The sequence below is a fragment of the Ostrinia furnacalis genome, unplaced genomic scaffold (assembly GCF_004193835.3).
Source record: "Ostrinia furnacalis isolate ACB-3 unplaced genomic scaffold, ASM419383v2 OfSCF7708, whole genome shotgun sequence".
NCBI lineage: Eukaryota > Metazoa > Arthropoda > Insecta > Lepidoptera > Crambidae > Ostrinia > Ostrinia furnacalis.
This window is the reverse complement of record NW_021137947.1, coordinates 564,657-591,802: the sequence shown is the minus strand read 5'-3', so window position 1 is coordinate 591,802 and position 27,146 is coordinate 564,657. Positions and strand designations below refer to the sequence as shown.

General features: G+C 38.7%; 1 protein-coding gene across 1 annotated transcript in view; it reads left to right on the top strand.

Annotated features, from left to right (window-relative positions):
* Positions 1–27,146, top strand: part of dop (microtubule-associated serine/threonine (MAST) protein kinase dop) — a 136,316-nt gene that overhangs the window by 54,699 nt on the left and 54,471 nt on the right. Inside the window, exons 9-11 of the mRNA XM_028322698.1 lie at positions 13,433–13,521; positions 14,097–14,171; positions 26,293–26,429. Coding sequence (XP_028178499.1) covers positions 13,433–13,521; positions 14,097–14,171; positions 26,293–26,429 — 301 coding nt within the window. The remainder of the gene's footprint in view (positions 1–13,432; positions 13,522–14,096; positions 14,172–26,292; positions 26,430–27,146) is intronic.

The window sequence follows — 27,146 nt, the reverse complement described above, 5'->3', positions numbered from 1 at the left end:
TTGTAGAGCCATTGCTATCTCCTGATTGCACAGGGAATTTCAGGTTCTACTCTGATAATATTTTTGAAACTCTCACTCATAGCGAAATCAGGTAAGTGATAGTGAAAATTGATTGGATAAGTGAAGGCTAAGGAGTAGGACTAGGAAGTAGTATTGCTACTTACTTGAGGCAAGCTCCGGCTCCGTGATTCGTCCCACGATCTTTTCGTCCCATTTCAGTGGGAATTTGGCCTGCTGCTAATCAAAATAATTATAGAGCTCTCGCATCGTCAACAACGGTTCTACCAATCACATGCGCAGTCACTGTATCGTTATGATGACGCAATGATCACGATTATTCAGAAACAATGTCGTAAATCTTGTGACATGTCATTCAACTTGCTGACATGTGCGTTGAGGATCGCGTGTTTGGCCCAACGATCCAAACGTTAAGGCCGGTTCCACACGTGTTGGCCCCAACATTGGTGCCAACCACTTCAAAGGTGAATCTAGAAAAGAGTTTGTACCTACCAATGTTGGCGCCAACACCATTTTCTAGCTCTCCACAGTCACACGTTGGACGAGTGGTGTTGGGACCAACATTTGGAACCGGCATAACGCGAGTGCGCAAGCCCATTAACTGATATAAAGATCTTGGCACGATTTTCAATGTTGTCATTTGCGTAAATGGAAAGTCATGAACGCACACCCCGTATATCGAACCCTTGTCATCAGTAACTTTATTTACTGCTGGACAAATGTAGGCTTTAATGTCACGCCAGCGAACCCCAAGAAATATAACTACTACATAATAGATGTGCAACATTTGGCAAAGTCAAAGTCAAAATTTCTTTATTTGTATAGACTAGGTATTAAATAGTTCTTACAAATCGTCAAATATTTTACTCTTAAGGAGCCTCTACATGTCTCATAATCTTTTTACCCTACCTGGCTTCGGCGCAAGACCGATGACATCATAAAGGTAGCAGGGAAGCTCTGGACGCAGGCCGCTACTAATCGATCAACATGGAAAGCATTGGGGGAGGCCTATGTTCAGCAGTGGACGTCCTATGGCTGAAATGATGATGATGGCAAGACTGAAGACCCATTTTTAACTAAACCTTTCGATGTAGTCCACAAAAACACTAAGGTTTTACTTACCTTATTCCAGTACGTGAATAAGGTACACAAAAACAATCTGTTGTTATTTCAACATCGTACGAAACATGATAGAAATTCAATTGCTCGCGCAATCGTTTAAGTATCAGGGTCTAAGTATATCATTGCAATGCCCTTATTTGTGTTGCAAATCATATTTAAAGCATTTTACGGTCATTGGTTCAACATTTTTTACTTGATTAACAGGTCCCCAAACTCTCGCCTTATGAAATTCATACTTATGGGACTATTCCCACCTCACGTTCCCACCGCTGCAACTCATGTGTAGCCAGGATCTACAGCTTGACCACGGAGCTTGACCGACAATAAAAACCCAATCAGTGACGGTCAACTTTGCCGGGGGAAAGTGAAACTGTCATTGGACCCGCAACGAAATTAATCAGAAGAACATAGGAGTTCGAAGTTAAGGTTCCACTTCCCTCCAGTGCTTATGTAATCCAAAATAAAGGCTTATATCTAAAATGGATACTCAATATCGATATAGACCACTTTGGCTATCACTGGACCACATTGTGCAACTATAATATGCCCATATTTGGCCGTTAGAGTTCAACCACTCGAGTTGCGCCAACGCAAGTTGCTGGCAACAGATTCAATGTCGCCACGCATTTGTGAGGGACCTTACGCAATTTGTTTAGGTTGCCTCGACTAATCGATATCTCGTTCAACATCGATATAATAATCGAGTTTACTAACGATTATTGGATGCTCAAATCGATTAGATCTTTGAAGGATTAGTTGGTTAAATGCGTTATCGTTTTTTTATGGATTTTATTTTATGACTGTAATCCAAAAAACACGGTCTGTTTTACAGTAGTTATATTTCAAGTATTATCTAAGTGTTACGCGTCAAAATGAGATTTAATGTGTGTCAGAGTCTAATGATTATTATGACAGAAAAAAATAACTTTTTCTTAGAGATCGAAGCGTAATATTTTAGTTATTTGCTGATATGAATGAATATTTTTATGTAGGCTTGGAAAAGTGATAGCTTTTTGCTAATTATGTAGAGTGAGGACTTTACCTAGATTGGATAAACTTTAGCCATTAAATAGATTAGCCTAGAATCTGGATTATTCTCCCATTATTGTATTATTACATTACACGTATTATGTGTAAAGTTTTTTCATTATTTGTCCGACATAGGAATCGAACGTAAGATCACCGGATCATAAAGTTGATCTCAAACTATAATGCCACGGAGGCGTTTCCAAGTTTCCCAACGCATAAACATTTGAATAAAAATACATTTTTAACTCTTTCGTTAAACTGGAAACACCGTGCCAAGTCAAGAATAACCCAACAAAAATAAAACCATCAAAATACACTCATACTTTACCTACGGAATAACCCGAATTCCACTGAAACTGGAAAATGGTTTACGTGTAAGAAATTACTGAAAAATTACACACTCTTGACCTACATAGCTTAAGGTGATGTAGTCATTGAGGCTTTGACTAATTTTAGGGTTCTTGGGGGAAATTTGAGAGCCATTTGTTCACGGAAAGGGCGGCAATTCTAATTTTATTACGACTATTCTCTTTTCATTGTCTTAGTGCCATTTTAATGTTTGTCTAAAGAACCTTAGTTTGTGTGCAGAGTATTATTAAAGAAGCCCTTAAAAATGCATTGATTTTCTTAGTTCTGGAAACTGGAACTTGAAAAATTTTGTAGGTACTCCTCAAGGCTTATAAAGATTGCTTGGTCAAACCTACGATTATTTGAAAATTAAAACTCGAATCTTTAGTTAGTAACGAAACTATTACCACTTTAGGTACTAACTCAGTGTCTCCAGAAAGATTCCTCCTACAATGGCGACGAAATGATCTGATAATGATGATTCAGCTTCGCTGTCCAAAGCGTAAATAGACAAATGTTAAGTTTAATCTTTAATTACAATAACCTTACCTAGTTAAATAATATTAAAGTGAAGAATCACTGTTATAATAGATTTTTCCCACCCTCTTGTCCGTAACAATAGACAACTAATGGATACAGTACAGTTAACTTTATGCTTTTCTTATTATCATTTTATCATGCCCATTAATTTTATTTCCCAGCGTTAAATGCCTATCATCAATTTTCATTTTGGCATTTATGTTTTTATTTACTTTCTTGAAAATAATGTGCTCATCTGTTTGTGATGGGCTTGGTGTTTTCTATGTAATAAATAATAATAGGTGTTTTATCAACTGTAAAAATAATTACAGACATTATGTTTAAAGTTATAACATTGTAAAGCTTCTCTAACCCAGTAGCTTTAGGTTGCGAATGGAAGCAACAAACGTGCATCTACTACACTAACTTTCGGATTATAATACTTACTAGCTTTCCGCCCGCGGCTTCGCCCGCGTGGAATTTTGTCTGTCACAGAAAAACTTTATCGCGCACGTCCCTTTTTCAAAAACCGGGATAAAAACTATCCTATGTCCTTTCCCGGGACTATCTCTATCCCAAATTTCATCAAAATCGGTTCAGTGGTTTAAGTGTGACAGACAGACAGACAGACAGAGTTACTTTCGCATTTATAATATTAGTATAGACTACTAAAGATTAATCAAGGTACGGAGCCCTAACTATTAATAAAGCTTTTGGAATTGGTTCACAGCCAGTTATTTTGGAATTTTTCAAACAAAAATGTACGGAACTCTACCACATACACGCATTGCATTGGATTTTCCGCAAGTCTGCGTTCCCGACGGCTGAGTAGGCGTTGTATTTGGATGCAATGGGTGCGTTTATCGGAAAAAAGCGCTTGGAAGCGCTGAGATACAAACTGTACAGATGTCGGCGAGGACACGTTTGCTAACTTCAAATCAATAGTCAATAGTGACGTGTTTTATTCATTTTTTTGCAGTGGCAGCGCTTACCGCTTAGCGATCGCTATTTTGCTTACAAACGCTTCCAAGCGCTTTTTCCGCCAAACGCACCCAATGCTAAGTCGTTTGTAAACAGACTTAGGCCCAGAACAGACGGTGAAACGCAACTGCAACGATACTGCAACTGCTAGTTACTTTTGAGTTGCATCTAAGTTTCTGCCATAGCGTCCGTTGAGAGACCACACATGACGCAACCAGTTTGAAACTTTCAGTTTCAGTGTCATTCATAAGAATCATCAGAAAGTTGCAGTTTCGTTGCAGTTGCGTTTCACCGTCTGTTCTGGGCCTTAGTCTTAGCCCAGACTTGGTCTGATAGCCATTCTAGCTTTATTGTCTGCACTAAACGTCAGAGGTGGTCGTTAAGAAGCCTTTTTGGGCGTAAGTGTGTTGTTAGAATTACCTCTGTGCGACTTTTGTGACTTAGTTAACTTTGTTTTAATTAAATTGTGTCACTATTGTTATGTAAGTGCACTGCTTTGTGCTATAGTGTGTATTGTATTCTTAAGGATGATCAAAACTGGGTCTTAAAAACACCAAAAAAAAAATGTATAATATTTCATTCGACTGTCATGTCGAATGAGTGTATACTACAAGCTATCTACGGTTACGGCTTTGATGGCTCGAACTTTGCTTTAACCAGAAAATATATTGAATTTTATAAGTGAACATAAATAACCAGACAGACAGAGAGATTCATTTTTCAAGTTTATAATATTAGTAATAAGTATTACATTGATCTAGTGACTTATTAAAGATTATAAGCTCATCCGAAGTCCGAATTCCACGACTCGTTTGTTTGTTGATATCCCGGTTCGCGTAACCGCGGATATTATAAGCCAAAGGAATTCCCGTGCTTTAACGCCGGTGCAGAAAAACAAATATTTGGAAGCGCGCCGAGACCACACGTGTTATTTCGATACGAGAGCGTAAGCTCCGGCCACACTGGCACCATACGGGACTATTCCCACCTCTAGTTACTACGCTGCAACTCCTGTGTAGCCAGGATCTACAGCTTGACCGCCAATAACACCCAACCAGTGAAGTGTAAGCACCATACGGGACTATTCCTTCCTACCTCTCGTTCCCATCGCTGCAACTCCTGTGTAGCCAGGATCTACAGCTTGACCGCCAATAAAACCCAACCAGTGAAGTGTAGGCACCTATAGATAGACACCCTGTACACTACAGACTTAGTCGGCCGATAGGGGTCGAGCTGTTAATCAGGATAACATTTAGGGAAGTGCGCATATTACATCGATTTGGTATCGGCCGATTCATCATACAAATTGAAAGTCGACCAACTAAATTATCAGTCGACTAACTGTCTGTAGTCAGTTACTGGCAGTTCTCGTAAAGTCGACAGCACATCAGACTACACATTTTCGTTACAAACTCGTAATAAGAATAATATAGCAACAGTTTGGGGAGTGTAGTCCAAACTACTTGCCTCTGATAAATTGGAGAAAGTCGAGTAGTCCAGCAATGGAGACTAAATGACCTGATGGATGAAGATTGAAGACCTATTATTGAAATCCAACCAACTACTGTCTTGAAGATATTTTCAGGTGTAGATTAGACATACTTGAAATATGAAGTTTTGCAAGAAAATCCCTAAGCCCACACAACATTTATCAACAGTCATGTGCCTATGTTAACAAATAAACGTGAAAGTTAAGCATCTGGGCGTTAGTCATTTGATGGATGGGTGACCGCTGGCATTTTTCTTGCTTTCATCATTGCTTAAGCAGGCGGATCCGACTGTTTTAATTGCTTCAAAACAGCGCTTTAATTGCTAAAGCGGTCGTCACGTGTAAACTGTGTTGATGGCAATGGATGTGGCTGGTTAATTGTGATTAATTATTATATTTTTAATAATGTTGGCCTAGATTGAAATATAGGTTTTCATTTATTAATTACATATTTACACAACATTATCATAATAATATTGCAATAGTTCAAGCAAGTGGAATCGATTGTTGTTGATTGTTAACGAACTACATGTCGATATTGATGTAATTTAACATCATCAAGACAGTCCAATATAATTTTGTTTTAAATAATACATAATTATGTGAAAGGGTTTTTGTTAAACCTCGTTATCTGTCAGGTGATGCTTTTAAGGCTAGTTAGACTGACAACACCATTAACAAAGACCTAGGTCCTTGTCTGACTTGTACGAAGAGTTCCGTACAGTCAGCAATCAAATAGTTTGTGACACCCAAAGCAACTAAAAAATTCCCAACACGTATTTTTTACAATGGGATAAGGTTATGTTGTCAACTTTTTGACCACTTAAATGTTACGAATTATTTGACACTGACTGTACTACCATCGTACAAGTTTGAATACCATGTTGTGGCTATTTCTATTCGATCTACCAAAGAAAATGGAATTTACTTTAATTTTAATTAGTTTTTAGTATTGAATAATTTGGTGACAATAGAAGTACAGATTCTGCCAAAACTTCATCTTGTGATCTAAATCTGATGCTGTTATGAAGTACAGATCGCCAGGTACTAGAACCACGTTTGGCACCCTTTTTTTACGGACCCCTAGGTATTTTATCATAACCTCCTGAGACCCAGACCCCTAAAAATTGTCGGATTGTCTTGAATTTTGGAAGGCAGGCTAAGTTTCATATGTACAACTAACAAAAAATGCGAAAAAAAATCTAGCCCCCCTACATACGCCAAAATGGGGGGTGTCACCAGTGACACTACGGGTTTCAAAGACATTAAATTAATTAATATTTTAATTACTTCAGGTATGGTAAAATAGGTGTTTTCAGTTTCAAATTGATCTGCAATTGTTTAGAATCATATAAGATTTACTTTTTAACAGCTTTTATTGAACTTGTTACTACAAACTTTAATTTAACTTGCTATAAATGTGTGAATGTATGTTTGAGTAAAATCTTGGAAGCTGAATTAGAGCTACTTCCTGCCAACCGATTGAGCTGAAATTTTGCATAGACATGTAACTCAGATGAGACTTCAATATAATGAGGTCATGGAGCTGATCTGATGATGGAGACGGAAGGTAGCCATAGAAACTCTGTGACTAAACGATGTAAGTCTCTCGAGTTTTGACTCATTTGATTGGTATTGACAAGTACTCTGGTCTTGGATGATATCCAGGGTCTGATCTGAGGATGGAGCATCAATTTTTTCATCATCAGTATCATCAAAGTTGCATAAAATTGACTTGACGTTACCATCAGACAATCCTAAAAAGGACCACATTTCAAATCACGAGTGCCCAAAGTGTCACCAGTGACACTCGAATTAATTGACGAAAATACTTATTACAATAGAAACATTTTAATAGTTTTATCGCACAATCTGAGAGATATATTACCGTAGCACACAGAAAACACAAAACAATACCAAAAAACTTATTATAAATAATATTTTCTTTTTTTGGAATGTGTCATGTCGGAGGTCGCGCGAATTCAAAATTTCAATTAATGTTTACAAAATCAAAAACCCTTTCGTGCGAGGCATAGCAATTTTTTGGATATGTGACATATTCCAACGTTTCACACACTTTTATTAATTTTCATAAATACTTATAAATGGCGCTGTAAAAAAAATATATACACAAGTGTCACGAGTGACACCGGGGGTCTCAGGAGGATAAGCAGTTCTGAAAGCAGCTTTACTTCGTCACCTTCATGCGTCCTTCCATAAAAACGGTTCTTGGCGATCATGCCAAGCTGCAACCGTTTGTACATTCCCAACGATTGACGAAAGAACGTTCTGATGCATTTTTATTTCCACGATACGCGTGATAGTGTCGTCATTTGAGATAGGGATGGCATTTGGGAAGTCTTCATGAAAAATATCGATTTCGGGATCGAAGGCTGGAGAGTTCATTCAGAGAGAATCGAAGTCTTACCCCCTTATTAATAAAAGTTACACCCTAGTTGAACCCTGTCTTAAATTGACATTTAGAAAGAAAGATTTAGTGTGGAAATGTCATTTTAATCCGACGTTCATACTAGGAGTAACTTTTTATTAATGGTAGTATTGGTTAAGGTTCATGATGTGATCGTAGATCAAAGCTATTGGTGGATGGCCGATAGCAATCTCAGCAGAACAGACAGTTTTTTTTTGAAGATCGATTTTTCGATTCATCGATCTGAAATCGCCATCCTTATTTTATTATAGTTACGAGACACTTTGTATGCTGTGCCGTTGTCTCTTGTCTATTTGCATGCGTGTGACTGGTTTTATGTGGGCTCGCTCACGTGTACTCTCGATTATACGTCCGATATAGTACAGTTGCTGTAACACTGCAAGCTCTCTTGTGGAATTTTTATCGATATTTTACAAGCATATTATATACGTAAAGGCAACTGTAAGCGGCTGTGGTCTATTCATTTCTACTTTATTGGGAAGTACGTAGTCTACAATATGTTAGATAAATGCTGATGCTTCTTTAGGCCCAGAACAGCAACTGCTAGTTACTTTTGAGTTGCATCTAAGTTTCTGCCATAGCGTCCGCTGAGAGACCACACATGACGCGACCAGTTTGAAACTTTCAGTTTCAGTTTCATTCATAAGAATCATCAGAAAGTTGCAGTTGCGTTTCACCGTCTGTTCTGGGCCTTAGACTTAAAATAATAGAGTTTCAATTCCTATTTCGAGGCTAGAGGCTGCATAGCTATATAATTGTTGGAGGAAATAGCTCTCCTTGAAAATTAAAGCTTTCAATTTCCCTTCTTTGTTCTTAGAGGCTGGAAATTAAACATTTCTATTAACTTTTAAATTTTATTTTGTGGTTCAGGCTCACCGCGAGAGATTTCTTAATAACTTTACGCAACTCTAGTGTCGATTCCAACACAATAAACCACTATGTAACAAAAGGAGCAGTTGCCTCAACAGATTTCGTGCTTCGAAATCCGATACGGCCTATGCTAACGTCAAACCTGTCAATTTTGACAGCTCACAACTTTTTAATGTAGCAATAAATTTGTCACAGCAGTTTTCACATCTAACTGCTGATTTATCTGTGTCCCAAAAACATAAATAATCAGGTTTCACTTTCAATTAGCAGATAACACAAACGTCGGTGATGTGACGTTTTTATCTCAAGTTTTATACTTGCCACTTATGCAATTTTATCGTGGATGCGCATCAAATCTCTAGTGATGAAGTGAATAAAATTCGACCGATTTATGTTCTAACTCGTATTCACTTGGTAATTTTTCTTCAATAAATATAAACGCCACTACAAAACATTCGTACTTGAAAAATACATAGCTGGATGATTTATGTAAATTAAATTGCATATTTACATTCTTTTACAGTATTCATTTGAATGAATTAAAAACAAAAATCACGATGTTGGCGCATTGTTGGGGTCAATACTAGGGCACTATTTAAGTTGTGAGCCTCGACAACATAACGTGTTGTTAGACAACATCTGATACTTTTAATGAAAAGTTTGACATTTTTGACTACAACCTTATTCAAAACTTTTTATCATTTGAGCACGTTTTGTATTATTAACATTGAACTGAAAATTATCTTGACTACAAAAACATGGAATTGACTTGCGGAAATTTTCGCGCGAAGATTTATTATGACTTTCGACGTGGTTAATCAATACAAAACTGAAGCGGTCAGCTAAATTTCTATTTTGGTGATTAAGATCTGTCCTTTACCATTGTAAAATGATAGTTTAAGAAATATAATATTGTATGTCATTGGCTAACCAGTGAACTTTGCGAAAGTAGTCCAAAATGACAAATAGTGGCGGAAAACATTGATGTTGTAAAAAAAATGGAAGAGAAACCTCGTCATGTGATATATCATAGGATTGAGATAATCCTAGGCATTAATTCCACTAGCAGTAATAAAATATTGTATGACCATATTATGGTTAATACGTTTTTTTCTCGCTGGATGTCACAAAATTTTTCAAACGCTCAATAGGACGCTTGTGTCGTTTAGTCCTTGGAAATGTTTGATAAATACGTTTAACAAGCTATAAAAGCCGTTCTTTAAATTGTGACAGTTGACGAATTAAGGTCCTATGCATAATGATACTGAAAATAAACAGCTATCGACTATGGAGGTGTTTTAAGATGAACCAATGCCAACAAAAGTCCCATGCGCTCGGAACACTTTAAAACTAACGGTCGCCTATTTTTCCGAAATATCCGATTATATGATAGAAGCGTCACTAGAGAAATTTAGAATGGTTAATTTTTAATAGTAAACAGCCACTTTTCTTCCAAAAGTCTTCAGTTTAATAAGGGAAATTGACCAGCATAGTCGAATCGCCATTCGTGACGAAAATGTGAGCTTTTACACGTCTCGTCAAACAACTGACTATTTGAACACTCAAAATATGAAATAAACAGGTCTAACGCTACAAAATTCTTGCTTGGAATATAAACACTTCTTTTGGTACCCATATATTAAAATTAAATGCGTGAACAGCGATTTATGTAGCCAAAAGCAACTGTCGGTGCGGTCAAAAACCATGCTTTGGAGGTGCCTCAAGCCGAGTGGAAAAAATGCTATGAAAAGTGTTTCGGACACATTAAAAAGTACATGAATCATGAAAGACAATACCAATAAACGCAATCAATACCATTTTAATAATAAACTACTTTGTTTTCATAGTTAGGCTCACAACTTAAATAGTGTCCCACGTAACTAAGGTCTTAGTATTGTTTGTACAGTACCTACAAGTTGTTTTTATGTTTTCTACGTCTTTCGAAATACTTGTCAAACTTGGTTAGAGAGGTTAAATTAGCCCTGTTATTTATCCTGAGTCTCATGTAGTTCTTTATTTTAAGCTCCTAAAAATCTGCGATTTTTAATGGTAATCTAATGCGACTTAGATACAACGACCATTAGAATCGCTTACTTTTTGGCCAATAGAAATCTTAGAATACCTAGTCTTCGCTTACTCAAACAATGGGAAATCGATTAAGAAAATCACCTTCTCTACATAAACTACTATCGATATACTTCCGACGAAAGTGTCGACCCCAAACATCACTAACTCTTAACAACTTTCAATCGTCAGCGATTCGCACGATATTACGCGATGGGAACTCTAAATAAATATTGCTTTTGGCGGTATTTATAAACTTGTATTCTAGGCGCGGCGGGGGCGTGCCGCCTTCGCTCCGTCATCGGGGTTTGGTCAGGTAAAAGTGGCATAAAGTTGATATGGTGACAACAATTAATGTATTCTGGCTTATCCATTAACCTTTCGGCCGTTTCCAATAAACTAGAAATGAAAGTCATCTAATAGAAAATTTTAAAGATAGTATGTTCTAGGAACTCTCCAAATTCTTGCAACAACAGAAGTCGACGAGTGTGCTAAGTGCCATTGGTTACAGAAAGCCGAGCATGTTAACAATATAGTAATGTTTCAAGGCTTGTAATGCCTTCATTAGGAATGTTCTTATGTTGATTGGGTTTCTTGATGATCAAAGCTGGTTCAGATGGGATATTGATGGGGCGAGTTTTCCCGGGAGATGCCCATTCACGCAATGAGAGCTGCTGTCTTTGCGCTCATCAATTGGCTCTATTGTCTAGCCACTCAAATTAAATTTTGTAGAATAGGATGTACCTTAGGCCCTTTTCCGAGTACTTATGACTAGCGATTGACAGGATTTTTAGCGAGTTCCAGGACTAGCCACTCTGGTGGTGGCAACTGGCGTGCGCTGAAACAGTTGAAGGTCATTGCTGAAACGGTTGGAGGGCATTATAGAGTAAGAGACAGTGGCGCCAAGTAGCTCATTTAAATCTCAACCTGTCTGTCTGTCTAACAACATACATAAAGTTGCAAAAGCCTTTGGTTAAAGTGCGAAGTTTATTTTGAAGTGAATGTAGGTATTCTGTATGCGGAGTAGGTACAAATTGCAACAAAGAGCCACAACAATAATAAATTATGGCTGTTATCCAGTAAACCGGTTTAGTGTTTGTTTTATACCGTACGTTACTGCCTGTACGTGCACGATGATCTTGGCTTAGTCACGTATAAGATGCTAAAGTTAATGGATGGATCATCGTGACGGATAGGAATCACCGATGATTCACCGTCACATTTTAATCAATATTGTTTGAGGAACTCAGTCGGTGAATTCGTGTGTTATTAGAGGAAGTTAGCCGTGTGGTTTCTGGCAGAGTAAAATAGGAACACTCCCATCCTTCCCGTAGATGTTGTAAAAGGCGACTAAGGGACAATTATGTGAACATCAGGTCTCCCCAACCCCCAACCCGTCTGGCCAGCGTCACAAGCGTGTGACGTGTAGGATTAAGTCTCCTTTGGTAAATTAGATTAGAAAAGAAAGAGATCCTGCAGTAGGGGACTAAATGTTCTGATGATGATGATGACTTTCGATACGTGAAATCTGATCCTAGACTTTTTGTCTCATAAGTGGTACCTGGATGCGGGCAGCGCAAGGCCAGTCATGGGAATCCTTGGGTTTTTTCCAGCAGTAGGTGTCATTTTGCTGAAACTTACGGGCATTTACAGCAGGATATATGCCACTAATGTCTTAATATCAGATTATTTTGGGTATCTTAGACGCTTCGATCTATCTGACGCTGACTGTACAATATAAACTGGAAACTCTTGCATTATCAGTAATTCCAATACTTTATAAATGTAATCAAATGCTTAAGTATCAGATGATCTTAATGGTATTATAGTTTTTATATCAGAACTCTTTGTTCTACCTCATTAGTTCCCTTGAACCACGTTTTCGTATGGTTTCCTTATTTCGTACAGTCGACCGCAGTTGTTGTTTGGTACGTGTGGGTATTGAGATAAGGTTGATAATTGTTGCTATGTAATATCAATTGTTAAGAGGCCTAGTAGTTTCATAGTTTGTTGACTCATTTAGGAAGTGATTTGGTCATAGCATTGTGGATCTTATTTTTATTAATAAAGAGCAGCAGGGGAGTTAATAAAGAGCAGTATCTTTTAGATTGCCATGGTCTATTATAAAAACGATCTATCTATTCAATTTGCGTTAGGTTTTTGTTAAGCATTATTTTATGGAATCGTCGTTGACTTGGTCATAAGTTGTTTTATATCTATTTCCCTTTGTCTTATTTCTTGGACTGGTCTTCGTTTTGGAGGTGTATTTCGATGTTTTTTGGTTAACGTTGTATCCAAAACCTAGATTAGTTCAGTATCAGTAATACTTGACCACCCACAAGGTGGACCGACGACCTGATAAAGGTAGCAGGAAGGCGCTGGATGCAGGCCGCCACCAACCGTGCGATGTGGAAGTCATTGAAGCCTATGTTCAGCAGTGGACGTCCTGTGGCTCAAATGATGAATACTTGACCAGTTCCAATCCAACCATTAAAAATTTCTTCCGCACGAATATGTACACCAAATTATATTTTTGTTTGCAGATGCAGGCAAGGGGTCGCGGACCAGCAACCTCGTGCGCATGCGCCGATCAGCTCTCGGCAAGTCCGCGCCGACGTTGTCCGTCCACGTGGTAAGTGAAAACTTAATGTTGAGTAAGTAAAAGCTTTATTTTAGTTCTTATTAGCTGTGACAGAGAATTGGAAATTGTAAAATACCAATAAGCTACAGATAGAAAAGCGGAAAACCAACACGTGAGAAAAGCAGCAAAGAACGATGTCGTTGCATTTCGTTTGCAGTACATTGCACTGAAACTATGAGAGGAGATTTTTCTTGTCTTATTTACTTACTTACAGGCCTCTGAAAAAGAGGCAGACTGACAAATAGGTGAATTTCTCGCGCTGCTTCTTTTCAGCACTCTCCTATAATTTTGTAGGGTTAGCCCGAAGCAATACGCCTTTTAGAGGACGCCATATTATGGCTGATGATGGCGATAAAAATATGTTTGTAACTGTTACAAGTAATGTAGTAAGTATCACTGAAAAGAGTATGACTTCTGTATCAGTACACTTCTTATTTGGAGAATGTTTGATTGTTACAAACCTCCTACTTTTGATTAGTTCCTTGCCTCTTGCCTCTTTCACATATCCCTTTTTTGCTTACAGAGTAAATAGCTATAGTAAACATAAATTGGTTTGTCTGTTGCAGAAAGAACAGTGCACTGTATCGCGACGGCCGTCCCGCCTGCCGCCGCCGCCCCCGCACCACCGGCTTTCGCTCGTGGTGAGTGCATAGACAATATACAGGGTGTATAGAGTGTTAAGTATCATTACATTTAAATCTGACGATAACAAACAACAGACACTGCAGACCACGACTGTAGCAACACTGAACTAAGGCTAAGCAAACTCATGTACTTACGTACCTACTACATAATTTGTAAGTCGAGTTGCTCTCAGTTTTGAATGCACAGCTATTGCTATAATATGTGATTGCTATGAAAATCTTATCAGAGAAGCCGATGTGAAGTCGTCATTAATTACAAATGTTCGCATTTTTAATAGTGATTTTAGTCTATTGCTTTGCACGCCAGTGCTGGCTGAGGGACACATTTTTTCATTCTAAAAACCTTGCCTTAGATTTGTTAACTAACTGTTAACACTTTGATGGTAAGAAGACTTTTCTAGTTAGAAAGATATGAAAATTCTTCAACCAGAGTTGTTGTCCCAAAATAAATTAAAATCTTTCTTTACGCACTCATTTATAAATACTGTTCACTCCTCATTTGTATCAAAGAACTCCTACTTACAACAGCAAGTAAGTAAAAAGTAAGTCCGCATTGTTTAGCCATCTGAATAGATTTTCCATTTGCCCAGTGAATGGCGTGTGGGCGCGGACTGGCCCACTTTTGCCGACCAGCGCCTTCCTGACCTAACGCCTTAGGGCGGGCTGTTTAAGGGGTAGACTTTTATTGCTAGACTTCAGTCGATTTGTATTAGAAATTAAATACATAGTACTTGAAACATATTTAAACCGACTCAGCACCTTTCTGACCCGTAACCTTAGAGCTATTTAAGGGGTTTCATTGTAAGAAATAAATAAAATAATTGATTTAGTTCAAAAAATATAGTTTACAATATACAAATAGTGTGCTGCTCGAATTTTCTGAACTAAAAACATTGAATTTTCGGATAGATCCAGTTTATTCTGTGACCTATTTTATTGATACCGTTTGATAGAGACTTTCAGGATGAGTAAGCAGTTTTTCGATATCTTGTATACTTTTGAAATAATGGAGTCGAGTGAGATGACTTATCGTTTCCACCCTGTATGTATCTATTTTTATTCAACATTCTTCAGGACTTGTATCATTCATGTCATTTTAGTTCCAACAAGCTTTTTCTATTTATGGTTGTTAATCGTTGCAAATGTTAAAAGAATGTGTTAATCGTGACTGCCGAATGTGACTGATGTAAAGATGATTGGATTCCCAATTAAATAAACAAGTTTGGACGGTATTCTTAGTTGGTAGTGGTAGTTAAATTGCATATTCTCACGACGTCTTTTTTGCAGCATTTAAAACCAATCGGTTATGTCATAGTTAGTCACCCTGGATTGTTTTTTATATGATCTACTACTAGTATGTATTATCATTAATAGTCTCACACATTTTGATACAGGCTGGCCCTACATAAGTTTATACAATGAATAACTCACCCTAAACGTACACTTTATTCGTTCCATTTGAGGCGTTTGAGAGCTTTGTTCAGACGGTTTAGAGATAGAGCAGAGTTGAAAAGATTCTACTGTGAAATCAGCACAAAATATACGTTGTTTCGGCCACGTAGTACCGTCCTATATCATTATGATGCATGAAACACGATAGATAGGTTTACTCAACACCACGTAATATCGTAACTGCGAAAGCTGCGGCCGCAGAGGACATTCGCGGTTGTAACGTTAGATAAGAAACGTGTGCTGCGTCCTTGTCAGTTAGAGCCGTTAGTAGGAAAATAAATGTTAAAGAGAGATTGAGTACACAGTTAGAAGTGTGCGAAGAGAGAGAGAGTCCTCAGTAAATCGCATAAATACAGGATATCCCTGTAAAAAGTTCTATCGTATAAAAAACCTGCGACCGCTGAGAGAATGCATTCCAGACTGCTCGATACGACCAATAAATAATCTTGACTGGAGGAGGGGGGGCGCGGAATTTTTTGTATAGGCGAAAGGGGGCGCGTCTCAAATAAGTTTGGGAACCTATATTCTATCGCCTGAACGTGTACACTTTCTCCGTTTTGTCGTATTTCTTCGTCGCTACACTCTTTCAAGAGTGGTCGTTTTGGTCGTATAATCGGAAAAGATGTCTACCAACACCAGTCAATCGTAGCCCAGCTAGGACACTCCGTTAGCAGTACTGCTATACGCTGTCAGATGATGCCACGCGTTAGATCGATGTACTACCACCCTATATCATTAATCATTTTATCATTATGATGCACGCAACGCGATAGGTTTACTCAACACCGCATAATATCGTAACTGCGAAAGCTGCAGCCGCAGAGGACATTCGCGGTTGTAACGTTAGATAAGAAACGTGTGCTGTCCTTGTCTAGTTGTGTGCTAACGAGTGCAATGCCATAATATGTATGCATGATGGATGTTTTTTATGCATTACAAGGCTGGTATTTGACCGCAATCGCACTGTGTTAAAGATGCAGTCTAGGATGGCACATATCTGCCCTGTAAGTGCCTATTCACTCTCGCCTGAAAAGGCTCGGATTATAGTGTTTAGGAAAGAGCAGCAGGCAGCGAATTCCAGTCCCTAGCTGTTCGCATTATAAAAGGAGTTATCAAAACGCTTATTGCGAGCTGGTGTTACACTCGATTAATGGTAATTGTTAAATAATTTGTGAGTTGAGACTTGACTTCAGTTTGAATCAGGCTTATTACAATTAGTAGATTTCTTTTTAAATTCAAATCTTTTATTGCATTCTTCGCATGTGCTGTAGTTATGATCTATCTTCAGTTTGAATCAGGCTTATTACAATTAGTAGATTTATTTTCAAATTCAAATCTTTTATTGCATTCTTCGCATGTGCTGTAGTTATGATTCGATCACATCGTGTCAGCGACCAGAACTAACCGACGTATTAGTATCAATTGCCTGAATGGAATGTGCCCAACGATAGCTGATGTATGAAATATTAATTGTATCAATGATGCGAACTTTGTTCAGATGATCACGATGACTCCATGTAAATAGAAGCTGTTTGAAGATTCAGTTTCGATTATTTTGGTGCGCGAAATTAAATTTGAAAATAAAAATCGATTGATAACCTCTTCCTTACATTCTAAACTCAAAGGTGACTGACTGACTGAGATAGTGATCTATCAACGCACAGCCCAAACCACTGGACGGATCGGGCTGAAATTTGGCATGCAGGTAAATGTTATGACGTAGGCATCCGCTAAGAAAGGATTTTACGAAACGAAACAAAGGGGGTAAAACGGGATCCGGGCGTACGAAGTCGCGGGCGGCCGCTAGTTAAAATATAATTATGTATTACGAAAACTTCGTTGTGAATTTTCTACAAGTAGGTAGCTAAACATCCAGGCAGTATCAAATACGCAAATGGCACAAACGACCTGTATTAAATTGTCCCTTTGCCCAGATTAAACAATAAGGAAAATATACGAGATGAGCCTCCGACCTATCCCCTGGGTAAATGAAAACACTTATTATGCCACAGTAAAAACGAAGGAGTAGTATTAATTAAGTGCTATTTGTTCGTTGTTTTCGTTAAAATGAGGTTGGGAGAGAGCAATGACATTCAGTACGGGACTATTCCCACCTCTCATTCCCACCACTGCAACTCCTGTGTAGCCAGGATCTACAGCTTGACCGCCACAAAAACCCAACCAATGAAGGTCAAGTTTGTCCCGGGGGAAAGTTAAACTGTCATTGGACCCGCAACGAAATTAATCAGAAGAACATAGGAGGAGTTCGAAATTAAGGTTCGACTTCCCTCCATTGCAAAGCGGATGACAGGTGACAAACAAAGGTTTAATAAAACTGACATGAATTTACCTCTGACATTCAGTAGTCAATTCCTCTACTTGGCAGTAAAGGTGCACTCCATCTAGGTGGAGTGAATACTTGTGAAAAGTATATTATCCCTGGCTAAAATGGCGCCTATTGCCAGATGCCATATGTCCAGCAGTACTTAAGAAAAGTCTCTGGCCCTGCATCTAGGTTGCGCCTATTGCCAGAGGCCCTATGTTATATAGCAGTTCTATGTGCAGCAGTGAACTGCTACCTATAGCAGTTCTATGTCCAGCAGTGAACTGCTACCTATAGCAGTTCACTGCTGGACATAGGGCCTAGGGCCTAGGACATAGGGTCTGCATTATCATTAACAGCCTACTGTTGATGATAATGCAGACCCCGATAGTGAGAACGCCCGTTCACAAACTTGCTTAAGTGAAGCAGTAAATCGAACGCACAGCGTTGAATAGAGCTCAGTGTGTGTGTCACCCTGTGAGTTCACGCGCACTGTGAGACCATAGTAATGTTTGTGAATACGGGCGGTAGCCCCTCGTGGTAAGCTAAATATGCTTGTGTTATGAGTGGGTTTACCACGTCCACCACAGAACCCGCGTTCCTCGGATCTCATTTCGGGCTGTCCAACATAATCACCGTTGCACTATTATCGCTTCAATCTCGCAATGAAAACCAACATGATCTACCATTCCATCCTATACTGTGATGAGGATGTCCTTGAGCAAGTAATCGCTGTTATGTAACGTAATGAGCGGGTTATCGCTTAGATGCCTTCTAGTTATGTAACTTGTAATGTTTACGTTACGGTTTAGAAGAAGAGTATGTGACTCGCCTGGTCCTCTTTAGAAGGTTAAAAACAAGAAAGTAACACCTTTGTATCTTGAAATTAGGAAAAATAATTTTAGTAACTTAGTGGTAATCAGGAAGGTTATCAGTTTCATTAAGGTCTTCATCAAGGGGTCTGATTTAGTATTTAACTAGCTTTTGCCCGCGGCTTCACCCGCGTGAAATTTATTTTATCACAGATCGTCATAAATTATAGCTTATATGTTATTCTGGGCTATAAACAATAATACTGTAAATTTTCATCAAAATCCGTTCAGTAGTTTTTGCGTGAAAGAGTAACAAACATCCAGACATCCAAACTTTCGCATTTATAATATTTGGAGGAAGTAGAATTTTCACCACCAGTATGAATTAAGAATTTCTTGGTTTTGTCAGTCGCAACTCTTATCGTTGGACCCCTAAAAGTGTTTCAAGAAAACTAAAGGGGCTAATCTAAATAAACATAATAAACATAAATAGCATAAGTAATTGCAAATGCATTTATCGAGTTGACATGACAGGTCTTTATTGGAATCATCGTACCTACCACTTGAATTTATCATTTATTTGTCATTGAGATAATTATACTGATTATAATTAAAGATAGATAATGATAATTTTATTGCACAGGACTCAAAGTTATATTAATTTATTTAATGTATTGGAATGATACATGATTGATACTCTCATTAGCATGTACACAGTGTATTTATATAACAACTATTCAATTGACTTAGATCCTTATGCCACACGATATAAAATCCATTATCAAATGTTATAATTTCGTGGTAAGTTCCTTTGCTATCGGCTGTACATTAACAATAGATATGCTTCTAAAAGTTTCAAAAAGACCGACAAAAAACCAGCACGACTCCTATCCTATCGGTCACCATCAGAACTTGCGGACAAAAACTACAAAAAACTATAACAACAGTGCGTTGTACTTAAGGATAGGCAAAAAACAGTACAACATAGTGCCTGATTCTGAGATATTATTCACTATCTCGAAAACCTGTACGGCTACACGAAAAGCTTTCGAGTCCGAATCGTTTGCGTATTCGAATCGCCATCAAAAGATTTAGTACGAAAACTACAACAACGCCCTTGTGAACGTGTCGTAAAGTGAACTTAGTGAAATGGTTGCACGAAACTTATTTTGAGAATCTGGGGGCACGGCAGTGCCCCCGCCAAGTCGAGCGCGAAGCAAACACTGCCGTACCATCCTTTACTCGAACCATTTCGCCGCATTTTCAGGCCCCTATTTGAGAACCTCTGGATAAGACCAGAACGCAGAAATTTTCGTCATCTAGTAAGCTATAATCACATACTTTAAATCCAAAATTTCAAGTCTGTAGGTCATTTAGTTCCGAAGTTAAGCGAAAGCAAAGTTTCGCATTTACGACACTCACTCACTCACTCACTCACTGATGATCATCAAAATAGAACTAGTACTTCCCATTAACTCAGAGGGCTGAAATTTGGTACAGAGTTAGGGTTTAATGGCCACATAAAGGGAAAACTATAAAAACTAGGAAAATCGAAGATCTGGAGTAACCACATTCATAATCAATACTACTCCGGCCCCGTGGTGTTCGCCTGTATCGCTCACCGCTAGATGGCGCTAGCACTAGCAAGCGGTGTCCAGATTTTTTTCCTTTCTAGAGAAAGTCGTCGATTAAGTTGAATGTTGTGTAATTTGCATTTCGTTGATTTCGTTTATTATACTGTAAGGTTCGCTTAGGTTATGTTATAATTAAAAACAATCTGATTCGTTGTCCATTTTAAAGGTCGTTGAGTTTATTTGTGTTTAATATCGTAAAAAAATGTTGATAAACGACGACGTTAAATAATTTTGCCACGTTCCACAAAAAGAAGTGAAATCCCACCAAAAACATTCTGTAAAAAACTAGCCAAGTCTCGATGGAGCTGCTTGTTTATCTCTAAAAAGTAATGAAATCTAGACAAAGTCGTGCCAAGTCTATGGTTCCTTACTGCGATTTCTTTATTATTATAGTTAATGTTGTGTGACTTGGCCGTTGAACAATCTTTATTAAGATAATCATACATTATAAATACGCAGCTTTACTGAACCTACAATTGACTGGTTATTGTTGAATCAACGTTTTCCAAGTGGCAATTTTCCATCGTCAGTGGGTAGCGGTTCAGGCGACTGATTGGTGCAATGGTGTCATGGAGCACCTGGTTTTGTCACCCTTCAACGGCCAAGTCACACAACATTAACTATAATAATAAAGAAATCGCAGTAAGGAACCATAGACTTGGCACGACTTTGTCTAGATTTCATTACTTTTTAGAGATAAACAAGCAGCTCCATCGAGACTTGGCTAGTTTTTTACAGAATGTTTTTGGTGGGATCAAAATTGTCACGTTATCGTTTAATTCGAAGGTTGAGTATCTAATTTTGTCGAATACGCAAACGATTCGAAGACGAAAGTTGTTCATGCTAGAGGTATTGTAATGTCTCTCAAATAGACCAGAAAGAAGAAAAAAAAAAAAAGGTTATTTCATGTAATTAGCATTTGCTCGCAAAGAGGTATGTCAAGAAGCTGGTCTTCCGCGAACACCTTGGTTTTGGGTATTAAGTATCCTTTTGGGGAGACACCTAGAACGTTTTTCTATATTTTTCTCAAAACATCCAGCAACCTGCATCCAGCGCCTTCCCGCTACCTTTATGAGGTCGTCGATCCACCTTGTGGGTGGACGTCCCACGCTGCGCTTTCCGGTACGTGGCCTCAACTCCAGAACCTTGCTGCCCCATCGGCCGTCAGTTCTGCGCCCTGCCCATTGCCACTTCAGCTTAGCATACCTAGTTAATTAAACAAAACGTTTATGTACAGATAGCACATTAGCCTATCCATTTTTGGAGCAAACTCGCCCCTATTACAACTGCTTAAGAAGCCAGTGCTTACCTTGTTGTGCCTTGTCTGTACTACATTCGTCACTAACGTTTGACAGCTCAATTACTACTGCTGTCTCTTTTTATCGACTTAAACTAGAAGGAGACGGGGAATTTTAATAGCTGTACAGAATCGGGCCTATACCTCAATAGGACAGGCAGATCGATGCGGTGTTCTTATGAAACTCGCTCACGACTGGATGAGTAAGAATCGCCACAGAGTTCATATTATGTCTACGTCAAAAAATATTTCACTTGATGAGTATTAGCCAACATTGAATCTATTCTTGAGTGTTGATTCGTATTGGAGTCCGTATTAAGAATACTAGCTTATGATACTGCACAGTCAACTTAAGTTTACGTTACTATACTACATTTTCTGACTCGTGACCGCGACTCATGAACTTTTCTGCTTCTTTACAGTTCCATATTAAAAAAGTAACCTGTTTACGCCTTTTAGCACCTTCGACAACAAACCAACACTGTGTCAGCCCAAAACTCCGCCGCAAGAGTGGCGTTGTCAGTAGCATTCATTAAATCTTCTGGCGAGCAGTTGTTTGGGCACGCAGGGCACGACATCATGTGCTACGTCGACTAGCACCAATCTTTAATTTGCATCTAACCAGATGAAAAATGCACACAATCTAAAAAGAGCACATGTTCTTCCGATCACATCTAAGTGTGCCGAACCAATCATGATTATAATTGCTTCGTTTATCATAGTAAAATCTTTTCGCCATCATCCATTTAGCGTCGCCATAAAAAGCTATCGAAGCAGACTCCCACAGCGAAGCTCGTTTACGCCATATCGATTTCCATTGCATCTACTATAGACTTGTAGACTAGATGTCGAACCTTATATAGCAATCGTGCGATGCATTTGTGAAGGTAGAATGTAGGATAGTGATACAATCACAGATATAGATATACCTAGATAACGCGAATGCACCTACTTCGCGTGTCCCGATCCCGATAAATCATCGGAATGAGCTGCCGCTGCTTACAGTCCACGCGCGTCTGTTGTTGCATGCGGACGGCCGCGAAAACTAGAAAAATGCCTCAATGTGTGATAATTAATTGCAATAAGCCAAAAACTTCGAGCTCCCAAAGGCAAGGACATATTTCCTATCACGGGTAAGTTATTTTAATATTGTATTAAGTGTTAATTCATTTTAAAACACTTTTTTAAGTATTCCAAGCGTTGGTTTCAAGAATGTACCTAAAAATCTATAACTTACCATTCAACAATTTTTTTTACGATACATTGCCGGGTTTGTTTTGAGCGTTTGATCTGACGTTATGTGTTAAGAGGCGATGTATAACGGACAAGCGCCACTGTCGCGCATCGCTTCGACTTCGTTGTACACGCAATTTCTCATTCGTCTGTCAAATTTTGCTATTAGTGTTGTTCGTTCTACTACTTTAATCAATAATCGATTCTTATCGATATCGGACAGACGAATGATACTAATGATTATTAAAAAATAACTCTCATAATAATATAAATAAATATTCTAATTAATGTGTATTTGTAGTATTTATATGTCTTTTTTTTCCTAGTTTCCCACAAGATGCAATATTAAAAGAAAAATGGATCGCGGCTACGGGCCGGAAAGACTGGTTTCCGACTAAACATAGTACCATTTGTTCAATTCATTTTGAAAGTACCTGTTTTATTGACCTTTAAAAAAAGAAGAGATTGTTAAAAAAAACGGCATGCCCCACTATACATATATTAAAACGGATTGACAATGATGATGAGGTTAGTGAATAGGTTTAATGAGTAACAATATTTTTATCAATAACGTATAAAATACTAGCTGTTACTCGCGACTTCGTCCGCGTGGAATTTTCGCAATAAAAAGTAGCCTATGTCCTTTCTCAAGGTCTAGACCAGCGGTTCCCGAAAGGTGGTCCGCGGAACCCTGGGATTCCGCGGAAAGGCCGCAAGGGTTCCGTAAAAAATATAATCCCAAGTTTCTTGACCGACGTTGTTCGCGCGCTCCGACTTGTTTACGCACAAAGGAGGGGCAGGGCATGCGGGCGGAGTAGTACGGGGATTCCGCTAGGAAAAGTATAATCAATTAGGTTTAATTAGCGTTTTGTAGCTATTTAATTGTTTTTTTTTAAAGAAAACTACATGTGACTTTGTCTCAAAATAATCTTAAACAGGATTAATTATGTGTGACAACACTGGCGGCTCGAAAAATGCCCGCGCAGCAACGATGTATTATAATAAGCAATCTGTTTTAGAATTATACATTTTTATTTAAAATTCAATGAAAATATTATCTATTTAAACATTCCGTTTAATATCATTCGTCTGTATATCTCATTCGTCTGTGTATCTCATTCGTCTGTCATATAATCGATGCCATTTCTATGATCGTAGCGGTGCGTTGGGGCAACGGCGGCATCGGCATCTTTGAATCGATTACGATTTCCCGTCACTAAATGTTGGCTGTGACGTCACAGTAGGTATTAAAAAGTCGGCACGCTTGGTTTTAATACAGATCGTGTTACTTGCGTTATCTATGTATATCTATATCTGTGGATACAATTAATGCCGGTTCCACACTAGCCAAACAGTCCAACTGTTCGTCCAACCTTTCACCACACTTGGTGTCCTTTGATTACCAATTGAAAAGATCACCTAGGTAATCAAAGTGGACTTCTTTCTTATCCATGAGTGATCAAAGCGCCTGGAGTCCACTTTATGGAGTGATCTAATCCAGGTGATCAAAGTGGAATAAGATTAGCACTCTATTGTTAAAGCCTGACCAGGAACATAAAAACCCTGGAATAGAGGCGCTTCAATTGCATTTGATAGTGCAACACTGAGTACAGTCGTACATGTGTTAAATTAATAGGCTAAATTTATGTATCAGGATTCAGGATTACGGGCTAATTTGATATTTTCATAAATTAACGAAAAATATTATTAAAGGTAACCTGGTTTAAATAAATTAAATGAAACCATCAATCGAGCTAGTAGGATTTATTTTATTATTCATCAATAATCAAATTCAGAACTTGAATATTCAACTGCAATGTCTGCTCATGAACGCTTCAAACTCGGTACTTCTTTCCCAATTCCATAAAATTCAAAACTTAGAAAGTGACAAAAAACTTTAAAATAGGTAGTTGAAACAGACTACAGCTAATTTTCATAGTGGACTGTNTTGACAACCTTGGTCGGAAACATTATTCAATGAAAATATTGTCCGAACCCTTAGTATTTCTCTTCGACAAATACATTAACACATCGTGAACCACTTTTCTTTCACGACTATAAAAATATTTTAGCAATTTAATTCACAAAATCAATTGCAAACATTTAAAATAAAGTTTGTTTACACTTTGACAACAATAGACTGACATGCAAGGTGACATGTCAATGAAGTTTTCAGTTACTCTTGCCATTAAAAGAAATTAGTACCATTAGTTTTCCGCAACATGGCGAGGGTTTTTATGTTCCTGGTCAGGCTATACTAAATTTTAGTCAGTTCAACGGACTTGAAGTTCCCCACACATTTACTCTTCTGGTACCAAGTCATTATATCGCCTCTTGTTGTTTTAACACATAGCTTGTATGTACACATAGTACACGGCTATCGCCAGAACATAATAGTAAAACTTGTTTGTTTTTTCCTGCTACCATAATCGCCGTCACGTCAACCTGCCACTGACCGATTTCACCAATGGATTTTGAAGTTTAAACACCTAAGTTTAAGGTTCAAAATTTCGTGTTAGGTTCAAAATTTCGTGTTAGGTTGGCTGATTCATAAGCTGGTGATTGGCATACCATTGTTGATAAAGTAATCACCGGACAGGATTGGGCTCGGCTAGAAAAAGCCAAGTTTTTCTACTAACAAGTTGCTAAGCTGTTCTCGGGTACAATAACCCTTTCACAAAGGTTGCAATTAATCAATCATCTAATGAGGTTCTAATTAATAATTCAATTATATCTCGGGTCGTGTAGGTTATCTATGCCCGGTTTGTATACCTACAGACTGTACTGTAACAGAACTTGTAGATAGTTATTTTCAGGGTTTATTTAGATTTTTCAATATAGTTTGCGTATTAGTTTTAGTTGATTTCGGTGACGGATATACAGAGTTACTTGCATATGTATATTTCTCCCAGGTTGTCCCCATTTTCGTCACCCGACCCGAAGGCCACATCACCTTTAAAGCTCTTCAGAATAAAATTTTGTGTCACACTCATAACATGGGCATGCGCCGTCGGTTACCCAAAATAATAAAAATTAGCAAGTAAATATCGACTACATTCTTAGAACTCGTGGCATATCTGCTTCTTTCGCTCACTCGCAAATGACCAAATGAGTAAATAATAGAGTTGTCGACAAATGTCCGTAACTTAGCGGCCAATTCCTCAGTACTGTACAGCCAGGAACTCAAGACTTCTCTGTATACAATACTAGCAAGACACGTCAGGGACTCCCAGTTTTTGAGGGGCTCCCAGTTTTCCACGCAAAAAGGAGGTTTTATAAAGACCAAGAGAGCGTCTGTGTCACTGTAACTCTTAAACGGGTGGACCGATTTGGACGATTTTTTATACATTGAATCTTTTGTCACCAGGTCGGGTCCGGTAGATGCAGCTCGCCGGGCACGGGCCCGCTGTCTCCGGCGGAGGGCGTCCGCTTCACGCACTCGCACCACCCGCACCCGCTGCACCATGCGCTGTTGCAGTCCAGCGTCAAGCGCGGCAAGGAGCTGTGAGTACCTGGCAACACTGTAGTGGGGTCTATTGGGAGTATTGCAGCCGTATACCGGCCAACTATCCTCCACCTTTGAAGCTATCCGTGTCATGAAGCTGTGGGCACCAGCAGTCATGAAGCTGTGTGTTAACTATAATGCTATCGTAGACCTGTCCAACTGTCCTCTACCTACGCGGTCTCCCAAAATTCGGTTCATTATGTATCGAGAAGGGGGAATTTGGGGGAGGCCTTTGTCCAGCAGTGGACGTCTTTCGGCTGAAACGATGTATCGAGACAGGTAGACAGCACCATAGGTAGTAGAAAAGATGGTTTTCCACCTATGAAGCTATCAGCGTGTTGACGCTCCTCCTTGGAGCCGTGAGTACCTGGCAGCGCTTCATCCCTGCTGAAACTCACTAAAGCTTACGGATTTATGAAGCGGTATGGGTAGATTAAATCAAGTTGCAGTCAAGCTTCAAGATCGGCAATCTGCTGTGAGTATGCGTGGGCACTACGGGCGCTCACATCTTAGCTGGAACCAATCCTGCTGTATAACTGCTGTATTAAAGTGCTACAAGAACCTGTGGATCCCATAGCGAGAGCGTTGTTACCTTTATGAAGCTATGGTTCTGCTCATGAGTTTAGCAAAAGCTATGAGTACCTTTTGCGACTTATGGCCTAATGCCGTCGAGGCCTGACGTAAGTATACGTAAATATGTATGACTGATGCTACAT